Source organism: Hyperolius riggenbachi, chromosome 4 (genome assembly GCF_040937935.1).
Source record: "Hyperolius riggenbachi isolate aHypRig1 chromosome 4, aHypRig1.pri, whole genome shotgun sequence".
Lineage (NCBI taxonomy): Eukaryota > Metazoa > Chordata > Amphibia > Anura > Hyperoliidae > Hyperolius > Hyperolius riggenbachi.
In genome coordinates, this window is record NC_090649.1 from 106,942,579 (window position 1) to 106,959,777 (window position 17,199).

Below are 17,199 nucleotides of genomic sequence, written 5' to 3' on the forward strand. Positions count from 1 at the left end.
CAGAATAATGATGTTATCGGTGCTGAAGCACACACAGACACCAGTGAAATTTTGGTTTTTGAAGAATTATTTATCTCCTACCTTTAAGGTTTGTATCTTTTTATGTTGTTTGAGATGAACACTCTTTTCATTTTCCTGAAGCTTAGATGTGAAGAAGCACCAAGGTCATGTCTCTGGCTGCAGACAAATAACAGAACACACACACCGACCTCTTAACCATCCACAGCCAGAAACCGCTAATTAGCAATTAAATATAGCGGGGGAGAACAAACTGCAAAGCATTGCTTATTATTTCATGCTTTGGACTCAACAACCTTGTGTGGTTGCTGTAAGGACAGGTAAAGGTCTGAAATATGAGTTTTGGATGGACTAACTACAAAGTAGGCCTGAGATACACTTTACAAAATGAGAATGATGAAAAGGCCTCACCATTTCTCTTACCCACCTGCATTGCTAAACAGGCTTTCTTGAGGTAAAGTGGGGCCGCAAAGTCACGTGACTGCTAGTCCTCCCCACCCCACATCTATGCTGTCTAACCTCTACATGAGTGAAGAGTCTGAGTATGTTAGTTTCATCTCCTTACCAAGAAATCTAGCCTATTTGGGGGCTCTTCTAGGCCTCAGGAATGCCTATTTTGGTAATGTAGAGAATAACACCAGTGGTTAGGGTGCATACCAATCAGACCACTATCTTCTCCTTTCCTAAGCACCAGATCAATTCAACTATAAATTTACTCATGATCACTTCTAACTCAGTGCCACAGAATATTTTAACATTTTTGGCATTTTATAAATTATTCATCAAAATAATTATATAACAACCATGGCAGTCAACTTATGCTTCAGTCCCCTATTGCTCAAGCATGTTCCCCTTGCCACCTGCCATTGCCTGTATGTGCAGCACACTACTTTCATGATGTCGCATGACAACCATTGACACAGTAGAGGAAGTCCTAGCAATGTCCTTCAAAGCAACATATGGTGGAAATTGCTGCCATCATTGTGTGAATGGGGGGGAGGGGGGGGGGGGGCGCATGGCTATACCTGAAAGTGGGGGGAGGTACTTGGTATGTAAAAGAGAGAGAAAAAACTGTGCATGTTATGAGGACATATGGCTGTACTTGTTATAGGGAGGCACTACTACTGTTGTACAGGAAGGAGAAGGTGGTAGATGAGAACGTGGCTGTATTTAGTATGGTGAGAAGGGGAGACAATGGTGACATGGCTATTTGGCTATTCTTGTTATGGAGGTAGGAGGAGATGATGATTGGGGGGGGGGGGGGTTAGTACTTGTTGTAGGCTGGAGAAGGTGGTGATGGTGCGGAACATGACTACTCTTGTAATGGTGGTGGGTGATATACAGTGGCGTAGCTAAGGATCTGTGGGCCCCGATGCAAGTTTTACAGGCACTCTATACATAACAATCAATACAGTGCACCAAAACCTGCCAATGGCAACCGCAGTGTCAGAGGTGCAAGAAGGGGATGGGGAACAGTGTGTTATTGATTACCACTATTCAAAGTATCTATAGAAGTGATTATTATGAGCACAGGACCAATAGAGAGCTAATACTGTAGTTGAGGGTCCAAGGTCCCGATGTGGTCGCTACCCCTGCAACCCCTGTTGCTACGCCCCTGGTGATATATGAGACACATGGCTATAGTTGTTATAGGGAGGAGGGGTTGATAAATGGAGGACAGGACTACTTTTAATGGGTGATGGGGGTAGGTGATTGATGAGGCACATGGCTATAGTTATAGGGAGGAGGTGATGGATATGACTACACTTGATTTGGGGGGTGGATAAGACACATGACTATAGTTGTTATAGGGAGGAGCAGGTGATGGGGGGCATGGCTACTCTTGTTATGGGTGATGGGATAGTTGATGGTGTATGCTGCATTGAGGTTTACTTTATGCACAATGCTAATGAACTGCAGTAGATGTTATTTTCTAATACATTTTCACTTAAACAAATTCTATTATTTTAAATGTATTTGATAAAAAAAAAAAATCACCGCCAAACAAAGCTTTCTGGCAAGTGTAGACGTATTTAAGCCTCCTCTGCATTGTGAAGCCATAGGGGGAGAGCCAGTTGCGTGGACGGTTATTAGCGTGTATTTATGGAACTAGACTGCTGCTTTGTTAAATATCGTCATTTCATGTAAAAATGTCCTTGCCACTTTGTGCTGCTTAGTGGCGCAGGCAGTAATCGCTGCTTGCGGTTTATGTAAACAATCTCCCACTGTGGCCATTTCTGTACAGTAATAGCTGGATTTCTGGGACCAATTTTCCACTAATCCGCCTGTGTTGTTTTAACTCTTCCAGAACTTCATTCCGTACATGGCCAAGCAGTACAACTTCCAGTATGAGCTGGTCCAGTACAAGTGGCCCCGCTGGCTGCATCAGCAGACTGAAAAACAGAGGATCATTTGGGGATACAAAATCCTCTTCCTGGATGTGCTGTTCCCTCTGGCAGTGGACAAGATCCTCTTCGTAGATGCTGATCAGGTACGTCAGACTAAAGCTGGACACTCCCCTAATGACAGAGGACGATGGATCACAGCACCGTCCACCAACAAATAGCTTTCCCCAATTCATCTACCTGCTGGCAGTTACACATGACGGAACCTGACCGGCACGAACGAGCATTTAAACGATCGTTGGGGAGTTGTCGGGGATCTTAAAGATCCGATCTGCCGTGATGTCATTATCGCCAAGCAATGTTCATGTAATCACTCGCCTGTACCCACATCACAAGATCTTTGAAACGGTCGCTGTAAAAATTGCGTAGTGGGTATGATCCTTAACCCATTCAGGTTCCGTGATTTTCACGTGAGAAATGTTCACCTCCCATTCATTAGCCTATAACTTTATCACTACTTATCACAATGCACTGATCTATATCTTGTTTTTTCCGCCACCAATTAGGCTTTCTTTGGGGGGTACATTTTGCTAAGAGCCACTTTACTGTACATGCATTTTAACAGGAAGAATAAGAAAAAATGGAAAAAATTCATTATTTCTCAGTTTTCAGCCATTATAGTTTTAAAATAATACATGCCTCCATAATTAAAACTCACGTATTGTATTTGCCCATATGTCCCGGTTATAACACTATTAAAATGATGTCCCTATCACAATGTATGGCGACAATATTTTATTTGGAAATAAAGGTGCATTTTTTCCGTTTTGCATCTATCACTATTTACAAGTTTAAAATAAAAAAAATATAGAAATATTTCATCTTTACATTGATATTTAAAAAGTTTAGACCCTTAGGTAAATATTTACATGTTTTTTTTTTTTATTGTAAACATTTTATTTGGGTAGTTTTGGGAGGGTGGGAGGTAAACAATAGATTGATAATGTAAATGTGTGTTAATTTAAAAAAAAAAATTTTTTACAGGTGTAGTATTACTTTTTGGCCACAAGATGGCGGCCATGAGTTTGTTTACATGACGTCACTCTAAGCGTAACACACGCTTAGAGTGACTCATCGCAGAGGGAACGGCCAGAAAAGGCGCAGCTTCCGGAAGAAGCTGACGCTTTTTCAGCGGGGGAGAGGAATCAATGATCGGGCACCGTAGACCAATACATTGATTCCCTGGCTACCGAATCCGCGGCCGGGAGTGCGCGTGCACGCGCGCGATCGGGCGCGCGGTAGCGCGCATGGTTCCTGGACGTAGAAACTACGTCCAGGAACCAAAATAGGTTAATAGTCTGAACTGGGTATTAAACATGTATCAGTATGCAAGCCTACTGGAGTTTTTGTCTGAATGTTTTTGTGCTTTGAATGAGACCTTTTGTGTCTGCACAGCGCTGCGTAATATGTTGGCGCTTTTATAAATACAATAAATAAAATTGTGTCCTTCTGCGGAGGTCAGTCCACCACTACCTCCTTTTTAAACAGTTTTTAATACATTTTATACTTGTTGGCACCTCTGTTAATGCATCAGTGTCTGTTGCCCACCCTTGGATAGGTGTCTCCCCAACTATCCTACACTACAGAGAGTGACTTCTTAACGCGACTGGGGTCGGATTTATTCTTCCTGCCTCATACAGCGTTTGCCTGTAGTAACCCATCCACAGTACTGATTAATTTCCACATTCTATAACCCCGTGAATACTTGCGTAATACAGACCTGTGGAGTCGGTGTAAAAATCTTCTGACTCCAACTCCTCAGTTTATGAAACCGCCGACTCCAACTTCGACTCCGGGTACCCAAAATGGCGCCAACTTCGACTCCTTAGTCTAATACTTACCAGGGCTGTGGATTTTGTATAAAAATCATCCAACTGCTCAGTTTATTAAATCACTGACTCCGACTCCACAGCCCTGCACTTTAGTGGGCTCTCATTCTTTCTTTGTGCTTTTCATGTATCAGATCATAGTCCAGGTTGATGAGAGCTGTGTAAGTCAGTGGTTGTATAGGCAGCATGGTGGTGAAGTGTACAGCACTCTTGCCTTGCAGTGCTGGGTCCCTGGTTCAAATCCCAGCCTGGGCATTATCATGGAGTTTGTATGTTCTCCCCGTGTGTGCGTAGGTTTATTCTGGACACTTCAGTTTTCTCTCACAACCCAAAAACATACAGTTAATTGGCTTCCCGCCAAAATATGGCCCTAGACTACGATACATACGCTACATGATACATACATAGTCATATAACTATGGTAGAGATTAGATTGTGAGTTCCTCTGAGGGACAGTTAAGTGACAAGACAATATACTCAGTACAGCGCTGCGGACGATGTCGGCGCAATACAAATACTAAATAATAATAATGACTACAGTTGCACTGCAAAGGTTAACCACTTAAGCCTAACTGGACGAATATATCTGTCCAGTGTAGAAGTGGAGACTGCACCACCAGTTTGCTACTAAATGAGGCATATGTGGTATCATTTTAATCATGAAGAGTTATAGAATACATTTTGGTGTGTCTTAAAGCTTTGGTGCACGTCACATAAAAATGGGCAGGGACAAACTTAATCCAACATAAAAAAGTAATTTTCAAAACTATGATCAAACTTGGGAAAGTCTTAGCAAAAGTACAAGAGACATAAGTGGTAACATTTTAACCCTGATAAGTTGTAGAATAGAGTTTAGAGAGTTTTAGGGTTGAGGCCCATGTCTTGTGTATTTTTTTTGTCACAAACTGAATCAAAAGCAATTACATTTTTGCATATTCTGTATCAAAATAAAAGAGTTGTAAAATGAATACAAAGTGACAGAATATAAGAGAAAAAACATGTATGGTTACCTTAGGAACTTGGCTTTTTAAATATGTATGCCAAAAGGGTATAGTACTATTATTTTTGCAAATAAGGTCTGATAATCATTGATAGTGTACAATGAAAAAGCAAAAAACAGAAAAAAGACACCTTTATTTCCAAATACAATATTATCACCATACATTGTGCTAGGAACATAATCCAAATGTTGTAATAAACAGGATGGATGAGCAAATAAAATTTGTGGGTTTAACTTATACTTGGCACTGTTTATTGTAAAGCTATATTGGATGTAAATGGAGAAATAGTCTTTTTTCTTAAAAAAAAAATAAAAAAAATGTAACCTTAATTTCCCTTTAGCCACTTGAGAACCACGGTGGTAATCCCCCCTAAAGACCAGGCACATTTTAACTAAAATGGCCACTGCAGCTTTAAGGCCAAGCTGCAGGACCGCACAACACAGCACATGAATGATTCCCCTGCCCCCCCCCCCCCCCCCCTTTTTCCCCCACCAACAGAGCTCTCTGTTGGTGGGGAGTGATCGCCGCCAAGTTGTTTTTTTTTTGTTTTGTTTTTTTTTTTTTAAATAAAAATTTATCTTCGTTTTTTGAAACAAAAGATGCTTTTTTTTGTGTGCTTCTGCCTATGAGAGCCGATCGCTCTCTTGTCCCCCAGGGGGACAGCCGTGTGACACGGCTGTCCCTAGTACAGCGCTGCTGCTGATCACAGCGCTGTACAAGAAAATAGATGGCGATCACGCCATCTAACAGTCTCCCGAGTGGCAATAGCCGCTCGGAGACTGAAGAGGAGGCGGAGCTCCGCCCTCCGAGCATAAGATGCGCGCGATCTCATGCAAATTAGAGCCCCAGGACTTGACGCCAATTGGCGTTAGGCGGTCCTGGGGATGCCGCCGCGGCCAAGCCCGTTGGCGTTAGCTGGTTGGCAAGTAGTTAAAATGCATAGAAATTAAGGTAATTGCTAAACAAAATGTTCATACACTAAAAGCCTAATTTGTCCTGAAAAAAATATATAGATAATTTAGGTGTGATTAGTAGTAATAAAGTTATTGACAAATGAATGGGAGCAGTGCTGATATGTGAAAATTGCTCTCGTCCTGAAGTGGTTAAAAAAAAATCTAAGATGGCCTGAGTTGATTAAAGTTTTCATTGTTTGCTTCTCCATATAAACAATCTTGGCAGTCATTGTCCCTCCTAATTTTGCGATCGCGGTGGGAATGCACAGGCTGCGTAGTACGAAATCTACATCACGTCAGAGGCTTATAGCCACAAGCACGATGTAGATTTTAACTACATCAGTCCGCAAATAGATAACCCAAATAAAGGGTGATAATGGTGTACTGTGTAGCGGGTAAAACTGTCTGCCTTTTCTCCAACAGATTGTCCGCACTGATCTCAAAGAATTGCGAGATTTCAACCTGGATGGGGCCCCATATGGGTACACCCCATTCTGCGACAGCCGCAGGGAGATGGACGGATACCGCTTCTGGAGGTCTGGGTACTGGGCCAGTCACCTGGCAGGGCGAAAGTACCACATCAGGTATCTGTTATGGTCCATATGGTCTATACGGATGTTACACTCACCATTGCAGTGCATGTGGGGTTTAGTGCATAAAGGTCAGCTCTAGTTAAAAGTCTATATGTATACAGGAAACTCTTATGTAGGAATGAAGTGTTCTATATAATCCACACAGAAGAAAGAATGAGTGCGCACCAAAGTTCTATGCCTGATACTTATACATCAATGCGGTGCAACATCCAGATGAAAATAGCAGTTTCAATCCAAGCATTCAATAAAGAAAAGAATCCAGGAGCAACTTGCTTGTAGATACATATAAAATTTCCATACGGTCTAGAGAAAGCCCATATTGTAGGGTGAAACGATCGTCAACCCTCCTCCACACCTCCAACAACACTGCATGTGCTGATAAGTATATTCCTTTATGTTTCTATGCTGTGGATGTTTTTTTTATGAATATTGGATTAAAGGTTGGAAGTTTTATATGTATCTACAAGCGAGTTGCTCCTGGATTATTCTCTTTATTGAATGCTAGGAACTCCGTGTTCTCCCCAGAATCGAGCGGGGTGGCGTGAAAAGTAGACAGGTGGGGGAGATGAGAGAATGCAGGAACAGTGCTTCTGTGCACAATTCTGCTTATAGCAGAGGAGGAGATGAGCCGATGGCAGCCGGGTGCTCATCAAAACTAGCCGGGTGGAGCACCCGGCTAAAAGAGCCTGGTGTGAACACTGGAACTGCTAATCACGTACTGCTGCAGCATAGGAATGCAGTTATAGGCCTGCAGGATCACATCTAGGGATTGTGTTACCTGGGACCTTCTGTAGTGAGAATGCCCTTCCCAGATACAAAGCAAGGATTTTGTAACAATAGCAGAATCACAGGTCCAGGTACCAGATCATATCCAATTCAACATTCACCTTTTTTTCATCCTTGGCTCAGAAAATATTTTCTGTGGCCTCCGAAGAAGCTGGGGGTTCCATGAAACGCCTGTCAGGCGGTCTATACTCAGGCCCGGTTCACATTAGCGTTCCAGGTCCGGCTTCCCCGGACCTGGAACGCTCCATACACAGCTTCCAGCACCGGTCCTATGCCACTTGGGGGGCCCGGACTACACGCCGGTATCCTCCATGCTTGCGGTGCCTTTCTGGCACTGCAATGTATCTAGTTCCGGCTACTTTATTGTAGCCGGAACTGATACATTCCGGATCCGCAACTTGTGGCCACCGCAGAGACCCGTACGGTCTCTTTGCGGGACCCGGACCCCCAGACACTTGCTGACTCAAACCGCAAGTGTGAACGGGGCCTTAGTCTGTACCTGCTTTGTGCTGGGATTGAAATAAAGGGTGAATGTTCAATTGGAAATCGGCTGGTGCCCGCATCTATGACTCTGCTATTGTTACAAATTGTTTGATTACCGACATGCACAAGCATACACCTGGCATCCCTCGGCTGCTAACCAATCAAAGCATTTAAAGAGAATCTGTACTCTGAAATTTTTACAGCAAAAAGCATACCATTCTATTCATTATGTTCTCCTGGGCCCCTCTGTGCTGTTTCTGCCACTCTCTGCTGCAAACCTGGCTTGTAATTGCCAGTTTTAGGCAGTGTTTACAAACAAACTAACCAGCTTTTGATAGGCTCACATAAGCAGAGTGTGTGAGTCATACAGAGCCTGCAGGAGGCCTGGAGGGGGTGTGTATAGCTTCTACCAATCACAAGCAGCCCTGCACATTCCAGCCTTAGCCCAACTGTGCTGACAGAAGAAAACAGATTAGATCATATAACAGAGATAACACAGCCACTGTGCAATTAGGAAAAGCTGCAGTAAGCCAGACCACATTAGAACAGGCAAAGGAACTTATAGGATAGAAGAACTAAGGCTGAAAATTTTGTTACGGAGTCTCTTTAATGCCAACCAAGCCGTTTGCTTCACTTTGCTGATACAAAGCAAGGATGACTGCTATATCTCCCACCTTCCCCAAATCTTGTGGATATTGTGTAATAGTAATCTTATGAGTATTATCCTCCCTGGTGGTAAACTCGAATCAGGCTCGGGGGGAAAAAAGCCGGAGGCGGTAATCCCGAACCTGACTCTGGGTATCCTCCGGGAGGTCTATGCAGAGCCTGCAGCGCAACAGATGTTTCAACTCGCCTCCCCCAGGATCCAGGCGCTGGCAGCCATTCTTCTTCCGGTCTTCGGAGGCTTTGGATCACTCGGGTGAGATAGTCATTTGGGGTCATGCCGACAGATGGCGATTTCACTACAGGGGCTCAGCGCCACCTGGAGGATAGAAGGAGAGTTGCAGTGCTGGATCCCATGGAGGTAAGTGCAGGGCTGCCATAGATCTTGCTGCGTATAATTTTTTTTTTCTGGTTTTAATGTGTAATAATCATACCACCTGGGAGGTTAACCACTTGAGGACCACAGCCTTGCACCCCTAGTGACCAGGCGATTTTTTTTTTTACAGTTCAGCACTGCGCAGCTTTAAGAGTTTATTGCGCAGTCATACAACTTAGCACACAAATGAAGTTTGCCTCCTTTTCTTCCCACCAACAGAGCTTTTGGGATCTGATTGCTGGTGCCATGTGATGTTGTCGTTGGTTTTTTTTTTTTTTTTTTTTTTTTTTGTTTGTTTGTTTTTCTATTTACTATCCCACTCCAGGGGCAAACGCAGGATTTTTAAGGGGGGATTCCTGAAAGATCCGGAAGCACTTATGCCCCCGAGTGCTTCCGAAGACAGGTGGCTCCATACTGCCCATGCACAAAAGTGCGCTGGCGTATTACGGGGCTGCCTGTCTTTGGAAGTACTCAAGGACACGAGTGTTTTTGAGGGCTTCTGGTAGCAGCAAATTTGAACGGGGGACAGCGATGGAACAACTCCCTGAAAGAGGAACGGGAGATAGACTTAGTTTGGACAATTCAGTGGAATATGCCACAGTGTCACATAGCGCAAGCGATAGCCATATGATGCAGGGATATATGCATCTGCGGAAGATGGCGGCGCTATATAAATACTAAATAATAATAATTTGCCTCACCAGGATTGCACTTTTATTTAGCTTTCCTGTATGACAAGAAGACACAGCCAGCCAGCACTAGGGAAAGAGGGAAACAAAGGTGAATGAAGGAGGCTGGTGCACACCAAGAGGGCTTCTGAGCGTTTTTCAAATCGACAGTGATTTGAAAAGCGCTTGGCTAATGTTACCCTATGAGGGTGTTCTCACAGCAGCGTTGTGATTTTTTTCAAAATCGCAGGTATATTGCATGTAGCATTTTTTTGAGCAATTCATTCAGAAATCGCTCTGAAAATCGCTTCACAAAATTGCACTCGCTAATTGCTAGCAATTGCTATTGTGATTTTGGCATGCATTAGCCCAGTAAGAGGAGGAGTGGAGAGAGACTGAGAATAGCCTGAGATGGAGCAGAGAGCTTATCTCTATTGCAGAAAGCAGCCCTCCTGGAGTCTCAGGACTGTCAAAAACTTTTCACCTTGTTTAACACCTTATCCACACATGCAGTCATTATAACAATGAGGAGAGACCAGACAGATATTTGCCCAAGGACCCTCCAGGCAAGCTCTGCATCATGCTGTGTATATTTACCATCTTGCCTGCCCTCTAATTGCACTTTTATCAGCTAGCCCAGTGTTTCACCTGAATACACCAGACACAAATCTCTGAATGAAAGGCTGCCTGGGGGGAGATTGCCCCCCTTCCAGCCAGCACTAGGGGAAGGAGGAAAACAATAGTGAATGCAGAGAGAATGCAGAGAGAGTATCTGTATTGCAGTCCCCCATCACACAGGCTACTTGCATGTGTCTCCTGTCCCTGCCAGCCAAATCCAAAAAAGCCTCTCACACAAGCTGCAGGCAGCCCTCCTGGAGTTTAGGGACTGTCAAAACTTTTCAACCTGTTAAATACCTTTTGTAGCTGTCTACATGCAGTCTTTACAATAGTGAAAGAGCTGAGTTTTTCCCACAATCCCTGCAGGAGGCAAGCCTTTACCAGTTCGCCCGCTTCAGCGATTTCAGGGAATTTTTTTTTAAAGGGACAGGAGTCTCAGGGGGGTGTTCCATACACCCAGAACCCCGGTCTGGATACGCCAGTGCACTCCCTCCCCCCTTCCCCACCTAAATTGGCCAAACATTGTGATCCATAAATATAACCTCTCGGATCAGATTGTAGGCCAAACAGAGGGGCAGCTAAGTAACAGGGCTGTCCCCAGTACAGCGCTGGGCAAGATCGCAGCGCTGTACAATGTAAATATTGGGGGTTTGTTTCCTAACAGCTCCACTCCGTGTCTTGGCAGTAAACGATTGCGGGCGCGGTCCCTGCTAATCCCCACCCACCGGACTTCCCACCAATCAGCGTTAGGCGGTCCTGGGGCAGCCACTCTGCGGCATTAGGCGGTTGCAGAGGAGTTATTGATGGCAGAGATAGGTCTAGCAAGTGTAATCAGGACAGCAGAGCGATATTAGTGTCAGCAAACTTTGGACAGTGAAGGGTCAGCAGTGTGCACCAGCATGCATATCAGATGCTCTGACTTCTGATATATTCCAGGGGAATTGACTGTTGAGTGTTTTAGCCATAGGATTAGTATTACCAGGCAACTTGCCTTTTTTTTACAGAAGGGTCAGCCATAGTTTCATGCATGTTTATGATGTCATTATTAAGGTATTTTTATTGTTTTTTTTTTTTCCTGGCGTTATATTAAAAATAGCGATTTGGTTATTAATGTTTAAATTCTGCGTCTCCCAGTGCTTTGTATGTAGTGGATTTGAAGAAGTTTAGGAAAATAGCTGCAGGAGACCGGCTCCGAGGACAATATCAGGGCCTGAGCCAAGACCCCAACAGCCTCTCCAATCTGGATCAGGTGTGTACAGCAAACAGATTATGACTGCATAGTAATGTTCATGCATTAGTGACTGTGGGAGCTTCTAGTGCATTCATAGTGCCTGAAGTGTTAGGAATTAAGGATTTCTGATGTTTCCTGACACAGTCAGTCCATTTGCTTTTGTGACTTAAAGAGAACCTGAGCTCAGAACTTCCTCTCTGCTCTAAAAGATAAGCAACAGCATAATAATCTTTAAAGAAAAACATTGCTTTGTTACAGCTGATACAAATCCTGCAGTAAATCTGCAATGTGTCTACTTCCTGCTTTCATGGAAGCAGACATAGGCTTAACATCCTGTGTTTACAAATTAGCTGCTTTTCCATGGCTGCCGAGATTGCTGAGCTAACACAGCTAAGAGATCAAATTACACGTATGATTAGTCACATATAAGGGTGAATTAGACAGGCTAAACTCTCTAAATACATACAGGGTGCATTTCTCAAAGAGTTCAGGTCCACTTTAAAGCAATTCTGAAATCATTACAAAATTGTAAAACAAACAGATCCCCGTGTTTTGGGCATGTGTATTCACAAGCTGCTCTATTCATTCCTATATCATCATATAGTGAACTAATCTGCGCCTGTAAACTCCAAGCTAATTTGAATGGCAGCGCAGTAGCCGGAAGCTTAACCCAGATGCAGTGTCACCCTTTGCCCCTCTCATCCCCAGTGCAATCCTAAACCCTGCTCTCCTCTCCCTCGCAAGCTGTGATGAGGGGACGGCAAGTGGGCAATTACATATAGGGGGCAATTCATAAAAGGCTGTGCGGTAAAAAAAATCTGGTTGGGAAAATACTGCATTCGGTATTTTACATTTTTGTGTGTCAATTCATAAAAATCTTCACAGGTGCGGTAGAAGTGCGATAAATTACCGAAGCCAAACTGTCTGTAACAGCAGTAGAGTGCGAGTTGTCTGTGTTACGTGGTGTTACATGCAGAGACAGCATTACAATATAAGAGGCATCCCAACTTCCCTTTAGATGTGCATGTTTTGTTATACTGCCTCGGCTTTCACTGAATCTGCTCTAAAACGGTCTATTATTCTTTCTTAACATTCTATTTCACTGCCACAGCTTAGAAGAACTTGAAGTAACTTTATACATGCCATGATTAGGCGATTTTCACCTCCAGCTCCTAGTATCATTCACACAGGAACTCAAGAGGTTAAGCAGCCCAATGAATTCTTGAGAAGCCCGTTTTTTTTCCTATCGCTCTGCTGCTGCCTGGGAGGCACTGCTTCTGCTTGTGAGTCACGGCTCCCAGCACAGTCCCACACAGACTTCACACTCTTATCACCACTTCAAAGCAGGCAGTATTGCTTCGTGCCTTTACCACCTGTTCTAATCTTCATGAATTACCACACAAGTTGGTAATTTACCTCACTGCTCGGTAATTTCAGCTTTTCATGCGGTAACCGCTTTTATGAATTGACCTTTTCCTAAGGGCTCGGTCAAGTCAGCTTTTTTCTGCATTACTGAATGCGGTAATGCTTTATGAATCCACCCTAATGTGGCTGAATAGTGTACTGGTTAAGGGCTCTGCCACAGGAAGCCTGGGTTCGAATCTCGGCTCAGTAAGCCTGCATCTATTCTGTGAGGAGACCTTGGGCAAGACTCCCTTACAGTGCTAGAGCCTACTGAGTTTGCCCTTAGTGGCTGCAGCTCTGAGGCTTTGTGTCCACCAGAAGAAAGGCGCAGTATAAGTGTTCTGTGTCTTATCTAATGTAAATGAGGAGAGTTGTAGGTTGTCGCTGTATCTGAGTTAAGGTCTGGCCTACTACTTTGACAGTCAGATTTGCCCAGAGCTTACTGACATTGAGGCTTAAGCCCCATACACACGCTCAACAGCAGTCTTTTATGCTTTCACATCTTTTGTTGTGAAACAAGTGAAAACACCTAAAAAAAAGTATTTTGCTATTGTTCAAAGAGCTGGTAAGACTGATAAGAAGTCAATCCAACTGTTGGAGTGACTTCTTATCAGTCTTAACAGCTCTTTGAACAATAGCAAACTACTTTTTTTAGGTGTTTCAACTTGTTTCAAAACAAAAGTTGTTGAACAATTGTGCTGCATAAAAGCCAGCTGTTGAGCATGTGTATGGGGCCTTATTCAGGTATACACCCTAGTGCTCATTTTAGAAACTTGCATCTACTATAGGCACCCATGCTTATCCAGCTTATAGGAGAAGGTTAAATCTAGAATAAAAAAGCATAGCTGATTACCTATGTATTTCAGCTGTGGCTCCTCCTCCAGGTGTTGGAGTAAAAGTGCCATGAACGTAGTTATTCAAATTTAAACTGGACCCTTCCCCACGTGGCTGTGCTTCCAGCCCACAACTCCTCCCATTTGACAGCACAGCCACCCTTCAGATTGGCACAGTCTGTGAGGTGAAAAGATCCATAGTTGGGCAGCATCATGCTGGAAAGGTGGGATGATGTCAGTGTGCACATGCATAGGCACAAAAAGTGTTTGTCTTTTAAGCATTACATTTGCTATGATAATTTAGTCTTATTTTTCTTTTTTTCTGTAGGATTTGCCAAATAATATGATCCACCAAGTGCCTATAAAGTCTCTTCCCCAGGAGTGGCTGTGGTGTGAGACCTGGTGTGATGAAACTTCCAAGAAGAAAGCCAAGACTATTGACTTGGTGAGCATCTATTGGCTGAAGGTTGGGCAGATGATGGGTAGAGTACAGAACAAGTTTTCAAAAGCCCTCATACTGTAAAGAGTATTTCTCACTTGAAATTTTATCCTAATCCTCATACTCATAGAAATTATTTAAAAACAAAAAATACAGTTTCTTGACTGATTGGATATGAGGTGAAGGTGTGAGGTGAAGGTGTGAGGTGAAGTTTTTTGTTTTTGTTTTTTTTTACACTTTATTGCACTAGTGCCCATAACTAACGTTGGTGTTTGAATTGAGGATACTGCATTAGTAAACTCGAATTATGCTGAACAGCGCCTGGAGCAGGGTACTGCGTCCCCGAGAGGCCACTCACTTGCGGTTCACTCGGCACTTTGTGATTTCAATGCTTCTTCCTTTCGGCTTAGGAGGAAGCATCTGAGTCACATAAAGCGCGACATGGACCACTTGCCCACGACCCTGTCCACTAGCTTGCCGGCGACCCTGTGCACTAACAACCCTGTGACCCTGCCGGTTAGCTTGGTTGCTGAAGTGTGGTGCTCAGCATAATTCAGCTTTCCAAATTCAAGATCCCGAACACCAACCATACCCATTTCTTCCTCTTTAAAACACCTAAGCCATTGTGTAATGCATCAGAATATTCACAACATGAAATGTTTTTTTTCTCTGCAGTGCAATAACCCGATGACCAAGGAGCCCAAGCTAGAAGCAGCAGTGCGCATTGTGCCAGAGTGGCAGGACTATGACCAGGAAATCAAGAGACTGCATAGTCGCTTCCTGGAAGACACGGGTGTATCAGTGGATCAGCCTGCGGATACTAGACAGCCAGATGCTAGTGGTAAGTTACCGGTATTCTGTAAAAGGGCTATTGCTGGCAGTTAGCACACAATAGGTCTGCAGCAGCAAGCAGCATTCTCATAGCAAAAAGCTAGTAAATCAGGCCCTCTGTGCAGCACACTGTCAGGTAAGAAATAATAGACAAGACGCAGTAGATGAGCAGAAATTGTGGAGGTACTTTCTGTGAAGCCAGAATTTAGTGACACCGAATGAACATGGATAATGTGGTAATGTAGAGCCTACAGGAAGAAGCCTATTGCAGGCTTGATGAACAAGGGTCAGGTGCAGACAGCTGGCTAATGGCAATTGCATGTAATTGTAGCTGTCAGGAGTAAATTTGCTCAGGCATCATCTGATAAGCTGCCAGAAAAAGATTATTTAGCCGATCACTCAGAAATGCCAATACAGCCAAGCCTACAGCATCCTCTCCAGTCTCTACATATGTATTAAACAGTGTTCCCTCACACTCACAACTGGATCAAACCTTAAGGGGAAGTGCTACAGCTGAAAAAGAGGGATGACATCGTCTGTAAATGTTCAAATAAGGCAGAAAACTGGCACATCAATATGTATCTTTATTTTGTGTATAAAAAAGCCAAGTTTCGGAGCCACGTAGGACCCCTTTATCAAGGCAACATTTGCTCGTAGGTATTCCTCTGCTGCAATGCGCCATCCCTCTTTTTCAAATGTAGCACTTCCCCTTAAAGTGTACCTGAGATGGTTCACTAGCCCGTATTATACTTACCTGGGGCTTCCTCCAGCCCCATGAGCACCATGGCCTCCTTTTCCATCCTCTTCGGCCCCTTTGTTCTCCCGCAATAACTCCCGATAATCTGAGTAGTCGTGGGCTTCTGTGCATATGCGGCTCGGCCGCGCACACACCCCTTGTCGCGCTCCCATCCCATGGAGTGTTCTGCATCTGCGCAGTGGTATTGCTCAGGCAAAGAATGCACCATGGGAAGGGAGAGCAGAATGCAATGACTGGCGGCGACTGATTGAATTATCAGGAGTCATAACGCCAGGACAGAGGGGCCGAAGAGAATGGCGAGGGAAGCCACGGTGTTCATGGGGCTGGAGGAAGCCTCAGGTAAGTATAAATACGGGTTTGATCCAGCTGTGTGTGCACGGCAACTTTTTGATGAGTATCCTCTGAGCCTCACGCACCCTTGAATACCTGCACAAAACTGCGTTACATCACTTTCTTTACCAATCAGATGCTGCATCGTGTCCAGCAAGTGCTGAGAGGAGCTCTGACTCCCATTCTCTCCAATTTGACATTAGCAGATTGATTGACACATTGCAGCAGACAGAGGATAGCCTACAAACGTTGCCTTGATAAAGGGGTCCTACGTGGCTCCGAAACGTTGGCTTTTTTATACACAAAACAGAGATACATATTGGATGTGCCAGCCGACTGCCTTATCTTCATATGTATTGTCTGCCTATAGATGACAGTGACATCTTCCCTCTACATTGTGTCCCCGCAGGTCACACGTCACACGTGGAGTTATGATCTCTGGATCATTCTGGAAAAATTGGACTTTTCTTTTTTTTTTTTTTAATGCGAATCTTGAGATTATTGTAAATTTTTACTGTTTTGTTGATTTTACAGAATGTCTGCAGAACTGCTGAATGGGTTAATCATTTGTGGTATTGGGACTATTTATATTTTGGGTGCAACTGAAATAATTTTTTTGTAATGCCTGTTAGAATGAATCTGTCATCAAGTTAAATGAACGGAAGATTATGTGGTCTGAAATGCCATTTTTTAATTTTGTTGAATTTGCTGTCATCGGAAGCTAATCTGGATTGTTGCTCAGGGCTAGTCTGATTCAGACTGGTTGATTGATGAAGCTGTTGGTTAATCGTTCTCTCCTGATGAGGGGGGTCCGGTCAATAAAGTTCAGGTGACAAACCTCAGGAATCGGGAGAGGAAGAAAGGAAACAGAAAATCTAGGAGTGCCAGAGAGTGTAGTATTTCCAAGCAATGAAATAATGTGTGAAACAAATACTACTTACAAACCTGCCAAAACGAGGCAACCACGGTATTAGGCAGGTG

The 17,199-nt window shown here is 43.8% G+C and overlaps 1 protein-coding gene across 1 annotated transcript in view; it reads left to right on the forward strand.

The window, feature by feature from the left end:
- Positions 1–16,773, forward strand: part of UGGT1 (UDP-glucose glycoprotein glucosyltransferase 1) — a 164,384-nt gene extending 147,611 nt beyond the window's left edge. The window contains exons 33-39 of the mRNA XM_068233269.1: positions 4–88; positions 2,327–2,509; positions 6,630–6,790; positions 11,528–11,642; positions 14,190–14,306; positions 14,976–15,141; positions 16,628–16,773. Coding sequence (XP_068089370.1) covers positions 4–88; positions 2,327–2,509; positions 6,630–6,790; positions 11,528–11,642; positions 14,190–14,306; positions 14,976–15,141; positions 16,628–16,653 — 853 coding nt within the window. The 3' untranslated portion in view covers positions 16,654–16,773. The remainder of the gene's footprint in view (positions 1–3; positions 89–2,326; positions 2,510–6,629; positions 6,791–11,527; positions 11,643–14,189; positions 14,307–14,975; positions 15,142–16,627) is intronic.
- Positions 16,774–17,199: the final 426 nt, after the last annotated feature.